Source organism: Erpetoichthys calabaricus, chromosome 3, assembly GCF_900747795.2.
Source record: "Erpetoichthys calabaricus chromosome 3, fErpCal1.3, whole genome shotgun sequence".
Classification (NCBI taxonomy): Eukaryota; Metazoa; Chordata; class Cladistia; order Polypteriformes; family Polypteridae; genus Erpetoichthys; species Erpetoichthys calabaricus.
In genome coordinates, this window is record NC_041396.2 from 44,955,698 (window position 1) to 44,971,554 (window position 15,857).

General features: G+C 40.3%; 1 protein-coding gene across 1 annotated transcript in view; it reads left to right on the top strand.

The window, feature by feature from the left end:
* The first annotated feature begins 2,935 nt into the window (after positions 1 to 2,935).
* LOC114647978 (adenosine receptor A1-like) overlaps positions 2,936 to 15,857 on the top strand; it is a 42,359-nt gene continuing 29,437 nt past the window's right edge. Inside the window, exon 1 of the mRNA XM_028796716.2 lies at positions 2,936 to 3,488. Coding sequence (XP_028652549.1) covers positions 3,157 to 3,488 — 332 coding nt within the window. The 5' untranslated portion in view covers positions 2,936 to 3,156. The remainder of the gene's footprint in view (positions 3,489 to 15,857) is intronic.

Consider the following 15,857-nt stretch of genomic DNA (forward strand, 5'->3'; position numbering starts at 1 on the left):
TACCATTCTTATCACTTATGCAAAGCACTCTCCTCCTTCTGGCTCTTCCCATCATTACCTAATGTCCATCACCTGACCGAAACTGCCATCAAAACTTCATACCCTGTGCTGGTGTCCACAACTTGTTTATAAATCGATTCCCACCAGTAAGTCAGAATCAGGCAGACCCACAAATTAGATATCCAGGATAGATGGGGGGACCCTCCATGCCAATACTGATGTCCTCCCTCAAATCCACAACCTTTTGGCTAGGTCTGCCCGCCCCTTGGGAGCTAGGCTGACAGGGACAAAAGTTTTTAGGAGCCCCTCTAGCTGCTATCTGTGTCTTTGCACTCTAGATATCTAAATTGTACCTTAATAGCTTTCTTGTTGCCTGTCATAAAGTTTCTGATCTGGACCTGTGCTGTCACCTTCCTATAATGGAAGCTCACCAACCCTTTATGGTCTCCTTCTCTTATAGCATTTTAGTATCCTGGAATGTCATGGCCTAGTTCTGTCCAAGTTAGCACTTTGTCTTTCTTGTGTACTGTAGGTGCCCGTCCCTAGATTAGAGTTTGTACTGTAGACCCACCTTCATGATGTAGATAGCGATGTGTCTAATGAGGACACTGATGAGTGTAATGGAGAAGAACATTAAGAGAAGTAAACCTGGAATGTGCTGGCTTTGGGTAAAGGATTTTAGACAAGTAAAAAAAACTGGAACATACAGGGCATGGCATCCCATAGTGGTGTGCATGTTCTCACAGTAGTCTTACTCTCCTTCTCGCTCTCTCCATCAATCTACATACCTTTAATGCAAATATGCTGTCACTGTTTTCTTCACACCATCCATCAGATCCATGGCTTTCTCACTGGCTTTCATGGTTGTGGAGTCATTCGACTCTGACTCTAGAAGTGCTAAAATGTTTAAGTTTGACTCCATCTTTACTTTATGCTAAGTTTCAAACTGTAGCTTTTAGATGGGACATTAATATTTTGATTGGCTGATAACTATTAATTTACAGTGTTGTAGACCAAGACACGTATCCTTCATCTCATGTGCTGAAAATGAGGGTGACAACAAAATAAGAAGTGTGTTAAAACCAAATTACATTTGCATCTGACAAATTACTGTGCTTATATTAATGAGTTAGCCACTAAAAAACTGACAGACGTCGTGGTCGAAGCTGAAGTCCTTAATAAAGTAATAAAGGCTCGTGTGCCGGAGTCCAAATCAAATAAGAATTTTGTGACTTTCTGCTAGAAAAAGTCAATTCTTAGGGGTGGTGGTTGATTTGTTTTGAAACTATTTTTGTAAAACTTGATTTATTTGTATGGAATATTATTTCAAATTAATAAAAAAAAAAGAAAAAGTCAATTCCAATATTCCAAATCCACAGCCAGCCAACCTCTTGATTGAACTGATCGAGGCTGGAATACTTCACCTTCCTGCTGGTAGGATTTCCAGTAACTACTATTCAGTTTAAAGAAACTAATGGCAACACTGGTGTATTCCATCCCTCACTTCACCCACACTAGTCCTTGGCTTCTTTCACTTTTCTGGACTCCAGTTGTTTGGAAGACAAGTTCAAAACTGTCATCACGACAAGAATGCCCTTACAGAGTTCTGTTCCTCACTACGTTCTGTCTCTCTGTTTTTCTCTCACTGTTCTACATGGGTCTGCCTACAAACTGTCCCTTCTCTGTGCTGACATCCTAACAATGTGTGCGGTTTACTTTAACTATTCAAACTTGTCCCAGACTAGTGATGTTTAGGCACCTCTTGAAGACCCATCTGTTCACACCGCACTGAAGAATGACTCCCACTTTCTACTACTCAGCTCAGCTCTGAAGAGCGACAGTGCTCTCCACCAACTTTTTACTTAATATGATTTTGTTTAGACTCAGCACTACTTGGACATCAAAGCTCATAGCTTGAGTGTACAGTCAGAGTCACATAATGACGGAGCACCATGGCAGTGCCTCCTTGGTTATTAAGGAAACTCGATATCCATCAAAAATACCACAGTGGAGCCTCATATAGCATTTTTACTTCTGCTGACAAGGCATGGGTTCTTTGATTTGTATGACAGAATGGTGCAACATCCATCCATCCATTATTCAACCCGCTATATCCTAACTACAGGGTCACGTGGGTCTGCTGGAGCCAACCCCAGCCAACACAGGGCGCAAGGCAGGAAACATACCCCGGGCAGGGAACCAGCCCACCGCAGGGCACACACACACACCAAGCACACACTAGGGACAATTTAGAATCCCCAATGCACCTAACCTGCATGACTTTGGACTGTGGGAGGAAACCGGAGCACCCGGAGGAAACCCACACAGATACGGAAGCTCCACACAGGGAGCGAACCCGGGTCTCCTAACTGCGAGGCAGCAGCGCTACCCACTGATGGTAAAATATTTTATGATACGAAGCACAGAAGATGATCTAATGGCATGTTGTGGTCCAATATTGGCTCTCACTAGCTGGCCATGTATTCTTTTTCTACAGCTCATCCTACTGATGCACTCATTTGTTGGTGGATCTTCTTGTGGAAGACTGGGGTTTCATAATATTGATATAATAGCCCAGTACAATACTTTGCCCTTGATTCCATCCATGAAATTGACTGATGAGCCAATGTAAAATTCAATCTGTAGTGTTTTACTTACATATATGCAACATATTTAGATGAAATGTTCACTCCCATTGCCATAACCTGTAAATCTGCTATCACATTGCATTGTATGTTCTCTCCATCTCCATGTGGGTTTCCTCCCACAGCTCAAAGATATGCAGGTTATGTGGACTGGCTATGCTAAATTGGACCCGTGTGTGCGTGTGTGTGCGTGTGTGTGTTGGACTTGTGCCCTGATTGTTCCTGCCAAACATCAAATGCTTGCTGAGATAACTTCAGCTGCCCTTGGATATGCGTATTCTAAAGATGGATGAAAGAATGGATATTCCAATTTCTCATAAATGCAAAAATGATAATAAAGTGAAAGTGGAGGTAAAGGAAAAAAGTGAAAAAATCCGTTTTACAACTGTAGGCGGTGTCAACGGTGAGGATTTCCTTTTGTTTTTTAATGTGTGGTTTATCTTAGGTTTTGAGCTTCTAGCATTCACTGATACTTTTATATCTCCAGACATATCGGTACCTTTCGGGCACTATGCTTGAACCTTTGATGATCACCTACATCTTTGCTGAAGTGCTGATCTCGGTGGCCACCCTGGTCGGCAATCTCCTTGTGGTCTGGGCTGTCAAAGTCAATCCTGGTCTCCAGGCTGCCACTTTCTACCTGATATTCTCACTGGCCATGGCAGACGTTGCAGTGGGCGCCGTGGCTATCCCGATAGCCATTCTCATCAGCCTGCGGATAAGAATGTCCTTCCACGGATGTCTGTTCTGCTGCTGCCTTATTTGTATGCTGACCCAGGGCTCCATCATATTCTTGACGGGCATCGCTGTGGACCGCTACCTGCGGGTTAAAATGCCAGTCAGGTGAGTCATATTATGCTGGTCGTCTTGCCCAACTTGTGGTTTTGTTATCTTTCTTTATTTTTAATATATCTCTACTGTACATTTAAACATTCTGTATGCATCCCATGTTTTTGTGAACCACCGCATGTTTTTCATGGGATTCCGAGATGAGTGTTTAAAAGTAAGAGAGCTCGATTTTGTTCCGTTTTCATAAAAATGCACGTTCCTAAATGATCTGCACATCCTGCTTTTGCATACGTTGCCATTTTTCTGAGCAGCCTGTGCTGCAAAATCAGACGTCTGTTTGTTGCTACCAAACGTTCCAACATTTTTGTCGGCCGTCGCAAAGTAATTCGAAAAATTTGACATCAAGAAACATCGCTTGGTGCGAGGTATCTCAGTTTAATCTACGTTTCCAGTAACGGTAAAAAAAAAAAAAAAAAAAAAAAAAAAAAGTAATGTCTGATACGATCGTTTCATTGCCTTGACGGTATCAGATACGAAGAAAGAAGCACCCCTGGACTGAAGGGCAGCCCCTCACTCTCACTGACCCCACACGCAGTTTCCAGTCATTCTAACGAGTACATCAGTAGGATGAGCGGTGAAAATGCAACGCACGACCCGCTGAAACAAGTGCTAGTTGGTAGTGGACTGGGTTGGTCCACACAGACGCTAACTGAATCAGAGTTTAAATCCACTTTCCGTCTGGTCCTGATTATTGTTCTTTAATTCATATTTGCGCTGTTTTCGGCTCTGCCTTGTTGCCAAAGAAGGTTTAAGAGTCGTAGGTTTCGCATGGACACAAATGCTGCTGGCCCCCATTCGGGGCAGTGATAGTGAAACTGGAAATGTTGATTTCGGACGAAGGTTTTGTTTAGCTGGTCAGTTTACGTCCGTGCCCCCCATACCCCCTTAACATCTCCAGGGTGCCTTTGATTACTTTACATATCAGCCGGTTATAGCAGTTGATCCAGGAGCAGCAGCAGCGGCGCGTCGCAAAGTTCACAGGTGAAGCGGTCAAGGTGGCTGGCCTTGTAATTATTTTCTTATTGATCTATAATCTTAATACAAAAAAATCAAAGCACCGCGGATTAGATAAGAGGTCGCACGGTATCTGTATAACACACTTGCAAGTTCAAAAATATATTATGAGGAGGCGAGAAAATAAATTCAAAACCGTGACAATTTGGACAGCGGCATTTTGGAAGGTGACGTAACATTTCCAAACATTTCCTCCTCTGGTTGGTAAAGAGATGTAGTTTCTGGATGGTCGGAACCTGAAGACATGTTATGAAAATTGAAAGAATTTATGACATGAACGCTCCAGGCTCTAGCTAAGCAGGAACTTCATTTAATAAGATGATACAATTGGGAAATTAAAAGTTAATAAATCTATGGTTAATAAAATGTGGAAATTAAAGAGGAGAAAGTACTTACCTTTGTCTCAGCATGCGTCAAGACTATCGAACTGTTATTCACCTAGAATTTCTTATTTATTTAATAAAGGGAGAGGATGGGGTGTTTAATACTGATGGTCTGCCTATTCTTTTTCTTTTCATATACTCAACTTTTTCTTTTCATCTACTTAACTTTATGTACTGTTCATGTACCAATAATACAATCTTCTTCACTGAATTGCTGCTTTTCTGTATGCAAGCTTCAACTGTGACAAAGATGCATCTCTTTACCACAAGCTCATTAGAGGAAATGAAAGTCACAATGAGAACATAACTGTGAACAAGACTGGTGGGTGCTATGTGGCACTCAAAATGGCAAAATTAAAATCAGCATAGATAGATAGATAGATAGATAGATAGATAGATAGATAGATAGATAGATAAAACCGCATTTGCCCCCCAGTGGAAATTTGGCAAGAGTATTCTCTTTAATAAAAGTATACTTGTGTTTGTATTTGTGTGTCCATCCGGTTGCTATGTCTCTGTCATTCCAACATATAGTGCATCAAAAACATTTGTTGTAATAAAATGCATTGCATTTGTCATTCCAACAGATGGCACATCACAAACATTTGTAGTAATAAAACGTATTGCATTTGTCATTCCAACAGATGGCGCATTACAAACATTTGTAGTAATAAAACGCATTGCATTTGTCATTCCAACAGATGGCACATTACAAACATTAACACTGCTTTTGTGAATCCCATACTAAATAGCATATAAGAGAAACACATGTGTTGCATTTGTCACTCCAACATATAGTGCATCAAAAACATTTGTTGTAATAAAATGCATTGCATTTGTCATTCCAACAGATGGCACATCACAAACATTTGTAGTAATAAAACGTATTGCATTTGTCATTCCAACAGATGGCACATCACAAACATTTGTAGTAATAAAACGCATTGCATTTGTCATTCCAACAGATGGCGCATTACAAACATTAACACTGCTTTTGTGAATCCCATACTAAATAGCATATAAGAGAAACACATGCGTTGCATTTGTCACTCCAACAGATGGTGCATCTCAAACATTTGTAGTAATGCATGTTACTACAATTGTTTGTGGTGTACCATCTGTTGGAAAGACAATGCAATGCATTTTATTACAACATGCATTTTAATACATGGTGCACGGCAAATGTTATTGATTTCTTACATAGAGTACTTAGGTTTCAACCTGATTTAGATGGGTACATCTAAATGTCATTAACCAGGAGCAAACCCTGGCAGCTCTGAGCACAAGGCAGGGATCAGCTCTGGACAAGATAGCATTCCATCATAGATCCTTGAACATACACCCATGTTGGGCCAGTTTCAAATTGTCAAATAACCTGGCCTGCAGGTCTTTGGGAAAATCCTTAACAGACACGAGGAGATAAATACCACCTTCACACAGAAAATGAATGGGTACAGGGCTCAGACTTAGGGCTCTGAAATTATTAGGCAGCCGTACTGAGCACTGAACAGCACACCAGAATTCAAAAACCTACATTATGAAACTTCAGACCTGAAATACCAACAATCCTAACTCAAAGAGTACAACCTGAATTTCCCAAAAACAGCAGAAGAGGCTGCGGTGGGCTGGCGCCCTGCCCAGGGTTTGTTCCTGCCTTTCGCCCTGTGATGGCTGGGATTGGCTCCTGCAGATCCCCGTGACCCCATGTTAGTATATAGCGGGTTGGACAATGACTGACTGACAGCAGAAGAGGAGCTCAACACAATGCTTCAGCAGAGTATTAAGGATAGAACAGTTCCTTTTATCTGTCATCAGGTGATTGTGTTACAATATGTTTGGCATCAGCACCTGAGTAATTCATTTTAAACCTCCTTAGGCTCCAATTTTAATTTGAAAAGGGGAAACAATTTTCTAAAACAATCCCAATAATAAAATGGGAGAAAACCAAGAAAGTCAAAAAAAGAGGTGCAGTCATGGGTTGAGGTCAAGCAGAACCATGACAGATGTGCATATGTGTGCCCTATGATGGATGGCACTTTCTACTGTTTGCCCAAAGCTACTGAGATAGCATCACCTTGAGTTTTTGTAGCCGAACTAGGCAGGATGGAAAAATGAATGAAGGGATAATAATACAATACTGTATGTCCATCCATCCATCCATCCATTTTCCAACCCGCTGAATTCCGAACACAGGGTCACGGGGGTCTGCTGGAGCCAATCCCAGCCAAAACACAGGGCACAAGGCAGGAACCAATCCTGGGCAGGGTGCCAACCCACCGCAGGACACACACAAACACACCCACACACCAAGCACACACTAGGGCCAATTTTAGAATCGCCAATCCACCTAACCTGCATGTCTTTGGACTGTGGGAGGAAACCGGAGCGCCCGGAGGAAACCCACGCAGACACGGGGAGAACATGCAAACTCCACGCAGGGAGGACCCGGGAAGCGAACCCAGGTCCCCAGGTCTCCCAACTGCGAGGCAGCAGCGCTACCCACTGCGCCACCGTGCCGCCAATACTGTATGTACAATAAAAAAAAATAAAATAAACACATTTGCACATAACTACAGTTAGGATGTTAGCTAAGAAAGAATATGAAATGAGTAGAAAGAGAAAAGCAATTTCTTACAGTATTGTTATTTATGTGATTACTCTGTATAGCTCCTATGAGCCACGTACGTGTTTAAATTCACTCTTTTTGAGCCTAGGCTCAGCCAACAGTAACTAGAGGATGCTTTACTTATAAGAGTACACAAACCTGCAAAAGGCCAATATGTTCGTTGACTGCTGGCATCACACACAGCAGCACACAAATGAAGCACATAAAGAAAAAACAAACAGAAAAGCACACACAAAAACACATCAATCAGTGAAAGTGGCATAGAATGTCATTATAATTGTCTTCTAGAGCTGGCAAACCTTTTCTACTTATTGTAAACAAATTAATTAGTTTAGAACACCAGGATACCCCTTGACAGAATGCTGGTAGGTCTTGGTGTGTGCATTTGAGAGCAGAAGACTCCATAACACCAAACACAGGAAATCACCGTCTTTGCAGGCTGCACACAAGGCAGGTTATCTTGCAAATGTACAAGAAAAATGGTATTTTCCATCCAACAAATTCATTCCCATCAATCCTTGACAAAAATATGAAACAGGTGAAAATTATAATCTGAATTATAATCTTATTCCTCATATGGAAGTTTTCTGTGTGTGCAAAAATCAGTTTGCATTTAAGACCTCACATAGAGAACTTTTGATATACTGACCATCTACAGTCACAATCCTGCACTGTTTTAGTATGTGAGCTGCCTCCTGCTGGGTAGCCAAAATGAAATTCTCAAAAATGAGCTTGAACAAGCCGGAGGACTTACATTTCTTAAAGCAGATGGAGGACACAAAGACTAAGTCAGATGTGGAAAGGCAGGTATTCCCAAAGTTGTATAAGCAGGAAGAAATGAATAGAATTAAATATTGTCAAGTGAAGGCAAATGGCTAAGGAAAAAAGAAGGAGGAACAATAATCCATCCATCCATTATCCAACCCGCTATATCCTAACTACAAGGTCACGGGGGTCTGCTGGAGCCAATCCCAGCCAACACAGGGGACAAGGCAGGAAACAAACCCCAGGCAGGTCACCAGCCCACCTATGCCATGTCATATTCTAACCTGCTTAATCCAGACCAGGGTTGGAGGGGTGTGGATGCTGGAGCCTATCCCAGTCACCGATGGGCTTAAGACAAGAACAAACCTTGGACACACACACACCAAACAGACACTAGGGACAATTTAGCATCTCCAGTTCACCCTACCAGCATGTGGGAGGACACACACACACAGACACAGGGAGAACATGCAAACTCCATGCAGGGAGGACCCAGGACATGAACCCCGTTCCCTTTACTATAAGGCAGCAGGGCTACCACTGTGCCACCTTTAATAAAGACAATAATACTAATGGTGATATTATATGGAGATTTAAAAGATAGACCAAAAACATAAACTTTAAAGCTCAAATAGCAACAAATAAGGAGAATTAATCTGTTAAAATCTGGGTGCCACTAACTGTAACAAATATATCACAAATGAATTTCAGGTAATGGTAGAGTAATTGCAGTTTCCATGCAACAACAAGCATTGGCCATAGCGAAAAAAAACAAAACAGAAGGACAGTAAGCAGAGCAGTTCCATTTTCAAAGTTGGTGGTCTCTGGCTGTGGTCCGTCCATTTTCTAGGAAACAGTTGTTTGGCAGGGAACCAAGAAGAAGTATTTGACTTGACTCAGGATTCAAATGCTGAGATGTCCTTGCCAGGTAAGAACATTAATTTTTACCAAACCAAACTTGAAGAGCACTTCCATTGAAATGCACACTACAGTATATTAATTCTGCCTTCTTCATAATAAATGTTTTAACGCGGAAAGAGTCCTTTGTCAAAGTGCCCTCTGCTTGCATCCAAACACGTCACCAGATACACATATAGAATATTCAGAAAAGGAGATTGGAAAGTGTAGTTAGGAAATATAGCACATGTAATGCAGCAATCAGTCCTACCAGAATGTAATTTAATTATATACAGCCATATTTAAATTATCCAAGATTATTTAGCAGTCCTGAGGAAGTGTGCCATGTTTTTTGGTGACTGAAAAAGAAAGAGACTTGCACCACTCACCAGCTTTTAATATGCTGTGCTTGTCATTGTATGTCATTGGCGAAGGGCAATACTTCACCCCTTCAGAGTGTCAACTGTCTGCCTGCATCGTTTTGCACTGTTGGTACAGTATATCGCACCGATTGACATTTAGATGGCCAGTACAGGATTGGTGTAATTGCAGATAGAAATTGAATGAGAAGGAGATGGCTGTTGCCCAGGTGGAGTTTGTCTGTTCTTCTCATATCTCAGTTGGTTTTCCTCTGTTGCTCTCCAGTTCTCCTTCTAATTTTCCAAAGTCGCGCTGGAGCCTTCTCCAGAAACCCTTCCTGTCAAATCACCCAGTGCTCTTGAGATCTGCCGAGAGCACACTATGAATGAATTTGCTTGAGCCGAGTATGATGTGCTATAAAAATATGTCCTTTTAATTACCGGTGATCATTATACAGTATATATCTATACATATTAATAAAAGGCAAAGCCCTCACTGACTCACTGACTGACTGACTGACTGACTGACTGACTGACTCATCACTAATTCTCGAACTTCCCGTGTAGGTGGAAAGCTGAAATTTGGCAGGCTCATTCCTTACAGCTTACTTACAAAAGTTAGGCAGGTTTCATTTCGAAATTCTACGCGTAATGGTCATAACTGGAACATATTTTTTGTCCATATACTCTAATGGAGGAGGTGGAGTCACGTATTGCGTCATCACGCCTCCTACGTAATCACGTGAACTAAAAACAAGGAAGAGATTTACAGCACGAGTCAAACGCGGGGAACGAAGGTAAATGACGTTAATTTTTGACTGTCTTTTAATACTGTGTAACCATACATATTAACACATGTGCAATTAAACGTGTGCATTTACGGGGTGATTTCTCAGGCTTAAAAGCTCGCCTTTTATCAAACTCAGGAACAAAGGTAACTGACGTTGTTCACTGTCTTTTAATACTGTGTAACCATACATATTTACACATGTGCAATTAAACGTGTGCATTTACGGGGTGATTTGTCAGGCTTAAAAGCTCGCCTTTTACTAAAAAGGTAAATGCAAAACTATTTTCAATCATTCTATGATCTGCTTCTCACAACTGAAGGCACTGTGGCTGATGTTACGTCACTTGCTGTCCAACCATAAGCTTTACCTGGTAGGTAACTGGACACTCACTTCACTCCCTTTCGGGAATCGAAGCTCTGAGGTTTTCTTTTGTTCTTAATTAAAATTTAAAAGCAATACTTCACCGCTGCTAAGCCCCTCTAGTGCTGACGTCCCAGGTTCGATTACCGTAAGCAAGTGCAGTGAGTGTGTAATTACATTCACGGCATTCGTAGTCTGATTCACAATCTGATTGTATGGGTGGTTACCTACCAAGTAACGCTTATACTTGGCCACCAAGTCAGGTCGAAGTGATCACTCGAGTAAAGGCAGCTTCACAAAAAAACAGATCCTTAACAAACTGTTATTAGTATATTTTCCCTCAATTTAAAAACGTTTTATTTTCTTCTTAATAAAAATTTAAAAGCGGTACTTCGCCGGTGCGAAGCGCGTGGATTTGACCGACTGACACATACACACATATTCATGAGTGCAGGTACTTCGGAAAGAAAGCACCGTGTAAACCTAAAGTTTAAATTAAGTTCATAGACCTACAAAAGGTTGCCATTCATTTGAGGCAAGATTGCTTTTCTTCTGTACAACTATACGTTGCATTCTCAAGAGTGTGCTTGCACGGCTTCAGATATATATGTATATATATATGTATGTCTATATATAAATATGTAAGCTTATAAGTACTGCCTTACTTCTCTTTGATTTAAACGATTCCATGTCTTCCTGCGTTTGCGTAGCTTATTGTCAATATCTTTACACCTGTTTTTAACACTTATTTACTGAAATGGGCTTTCACGAAAAAAGTTAGGGCTTTGCTACAGGATACACCCTCCACAAGTTAAGCAAGTAAAAATAAAATATATATTTCTGTTTTATTTAAACCTTTTAAGTTCGTATGCATAGCCCCATTTGGCTGTTTAATTTTTTTTTTCTTTCTTCAGTAATATTTAATCTCCTTAAAGAAAAAGAACATATCCATTTTACTTTTTTTGTACCTCTTTAGTAATATTTTAGTGTAAAAGAATAACCAGTATTTAAACCTTTTATGTTACTTTATACATTTATTTTACACAATGTTGAAAAATTAATAAGAAAGCTACATATTTTGGCAGCTGCTGCTTTCATTTTCAATGAAATGAAAAAAGCTCTCCAAGAGAAAACGTCAATGAAGAAGAAACAGTTTGCACTATCTAAAAATCAGAAACCCTCATTTATAAAAGTTTGCTGCAGATGACTTAACTGAAAATAAATGAATAGTTCCTATGTGTATAATACATATTTATCTATTTTACTTATGCCTTTATTTCACCAACTTACAACATCTGAGGTACAATTTGTTACATTACTTTTGTTTTTTGCAGCACAGGCAGGTGAAGTGACTTCCTCAGGGTCACACAGTGGTGTCAGTACCAGGATTTGAACTGACAAGCTCCGGGTTTACTCAAATATTACTGAACAAAGAAAAAAAACGAAAACGGGCAAATACGGCTATGCATACAGATGTCCATCCGTCCATTATCCAACCTGCTATATCCTAAATACAGGAGCCAATAAGTACATATGTATATATACAGTATATATATATATATATAATATATGTGAATGTATGTATGTATGTATATATGTACAGTGGTGTGAAAAACTATTTGCCCCCTTCCTGATTTCTTATTCTTTTGCATGTTTGTCACACAAAATGTTTCTGATCATCAAACACATTTAACCATTAGTCAAATATAACACAAGTAAACACAAAATGCAGTTTGTAAATGGTGGTTTTTATTATTTAGGGAGAAAAAAAAATCCAAACCTACATGGCCCTGTGTGAAAAAGTAATTGCCCCCTGAACCTAATAACTGGTTGGGCCACCCTTAGCAGCAATAACTGCAATCAAGCGTTTGCGATAACTTGCAATGAGTCTTTTACAGCGCTCTGGAGGAATTTTGGCCCACTCATCTTTGCAAAATTGTTGTAATTCAGCTTTATTTGAGGGTTTTCTAGCATGAACCGCCTTTTTAAGGTCATGCCATAGCATCTCAATTCGATTCAGGTCAGGACTTTGACCAGGCCACTCCAAAGTCTTCATTTTGTTTTTCTTCAGCCATTCAGAGGTGGATTTGCTGGTGTGTTTTGGGTCATTGTCCTGTTGCAGCACCCAAGATCGCTTCAGCTTGAGTTGACGAACAGATGGCCGGACATTCTCCTTCAGGATTTTTTGGTAGACAGTAGAATTCATGGTTCCATCTATCACAGCAAGCCTTCCAGGTCCTGAAGCAGCAAAACAACCCCAGACCATCACACTACCACCACCATATTTTACTGTTGGTATGATGTTCTTTTTCTGAAATGCTGTGTTCCTTTTACGCCAGATGTAACGGGACATTTGCCTTCCAAAAAGTTCAACTTTTGACTCATCAGTCCACAAGGTATTTTCCCAAAAGTCTTGGCAATCATTGAGATGTTTCTTAGCAAAATTGAGACGAGCCCTAATGTTCTTTTTGCTTAACAGTGGTTTGCGTCTTGGAAATCTGCCATGCAGGCCGTTTTTGCCCAGTCTCTTTCTTATGGTGGAGTCGTGAACACTGACCTTAATTGAGGCAAGTGAGGCCTGCAGTTCTTTAGACGTTGTCCTGGGGTCTTTTGTGACCTCTCGGATGAGTCGTCTCTGCGCTCTTGGGGTAATTTTGGTCGACCGGCCACTCCTGGGAAGGTTCACCACTGTTCCATGTTTTTGCCATTTGTGGATAATGGCTCTCACTGTGGTTCGCTGGAGTCCCAAAGCTTTAGAAATGGCTTTATAACTTTTACCAGACTGATAGATCTCAATTACTTCTGTTCTCATTTGTTCCTGAATTTCTTTGGATCTTGGCATGATGTCTAGCTTTTGAGGTGCTTTTGGTCTACTTCTCTGTGTCAGGCAGCTCCTATTTAAGTGATTTCTTGATTGAAACAGGTGTGGCAGTAATCAGGCCTGTGGGTGGCTACGGAAATTGAACTCAGGTGTGATACACCACAGTTAGGTTATTTTTTAACAAGGGGGCAATTACTTTTTCACACAGGCCATGTAGGTTTGGATTTTTTTTCTCCCTAAATAATAAAAACCATCATTTAAAAACTGCATTTTGTGTTTACTTGTGTTATATTTGACTAATGGTTAAATGTGTTTGATGATCAGAAACATTTTGTGTGACAAACATGCAAAAGAATAAGAAATCAGGAAGGGGGCAAATAGTTTTTCACACCACTGTATGTCTATATATATATATATATATATATGTAGATATGTAAATTTGTATATGTATATATATATGTTTATGTGGATGTGTATATCTGTATATACGTATGTATATGTAGATATGTGTATATGTAGATATGTATATATATATGTATATGTATATATATGTTTATGTGTGTCTGTGTGTGTATATTATATATATAAAAGACAGCAACACTCATAACAATGACAACACAATTACATTGACAATCATGTTACGTTATTTTTAAAATGTTTCCTGTACTTTTTCATAACCTCTTTAACACACTACTTCTCCGCCGCGAAGCGCGGGTATTTTGCTAGTTGTATATAAAAGTGACAAAAATAGTTACAAAAATATTAGAATTTTGATAATGTGAAAAAATTAGAGTGAATTACTTTCTGACAGTTTTGTGTATGAACAAGTTACTACTAGTATCTACAAAGAAGCAATGTGCAATATCTCGATCAGTTGTAGGATCTTGTCATTTTTATTTATAACATACCAAGCGGGTTGAGGTACGTAATTATTCTCTTTCTTTTTAAACTCAAATATCTTTCCATTCATGTTATTAACCTACAGAATCTCATAGTCATGAGAAAACATACACACTAACCTGGCACAATCGAGCGTAATGCAGATGCCTGCCCATTAAATGTCACACTTATTTACATTAACATTTATTTGATTAGCAAACGGTTTTATCCTAAGCAACTTACAAAAGAGGTTAACAAAATCAGTCTGGGGAACTGTTTGGGAACATGTGTTAAAGATTACAAAGGTGATCACTGCAAGAGAAGAGCTCAGAACAAAATACAAGTTTGTTACAATTCCTAGGTTACAAAAACCTAAATTAGAAATACACTGAACAAGAAAGTCTTCAGATGCTTCTAAACACACATAGAAGGAGTCAGAAGTTTGAATGGAGGTGGACAACTCATTCCAACAGCTAGGAGCCACACATGAAAAGAGGCTGGATTGAAATTTGATGCCCTGCAGAGGTGGCATCACTAGAAGCTCTTCAATTAGCAGGCCTGAGAGTTCAAGAAGGAGGATAGGACCTCATGAGTGTGTACACATACTGTATATACAGTAGGTGCTAACCCATTGACTTCTCTGCAGTGAAGCACATGTAGTCACCTGGAAGGAGGAGTGACATGTACTCGCCTCAGCTGGTTGAACAACAGATGTCCTGCTGCATTTATCATGATCAGCAGTGGCTTGGTGACACGTGGCGGTACTCTGGCAGGAGAGTTGCAGTAGACCAGATGTGACTAGAGCAAAGCATAGACCAGAACTTGTGCCGTACCCTCTGTCAGATATGGCTTGATCCTGTGCATGTTGTATAGAGTGAATCTGCCATCCCAAGAGTCAGTTGCAGCATGGTCAGTGAAAGACACCTGGTCATCAATCACGACCCCAAAGTTGCATACAGACATGGTGGATGTTAGCAACAGAGAGCCGAGCTGAACACAGGGAGAGAGAGTGCTGATTAGACAGAGGAACTGGGATAACAAGAAGTTTCATATTTTCTAGGCTGAGCTGGAGATGGTTTTCTATCAGAGAGGCATGCAGAGATTCTAGCTGATACCTTGTGGTCCTATGGTGGGAACAAGAGTTACATAAGATGGGATGATACAGCCTCACTAGAAAGGGTATAGAGAGAAGAGGAGTGGGCAATGTGCATTTATTTATAAGTCATAAAATATCACATATCCTTAGTATAGTGAAGGAAGACTGGAATACGTAGTGGAAAAAAAAACAACAAAAACACAGAGAGAACGTTCAGAATATACATAGATAGTTACAGAAGAAAGATTCAAGCCCAGCCTCCAGAAGCTGTGCGACAGCAGCTGTAAGCAGTGCACCACACTAGTCCTCAAAATACTCAGACTGGTGTGAATTACTGATGGTGTAGCTTTTACCCAACACAATGTATTACAT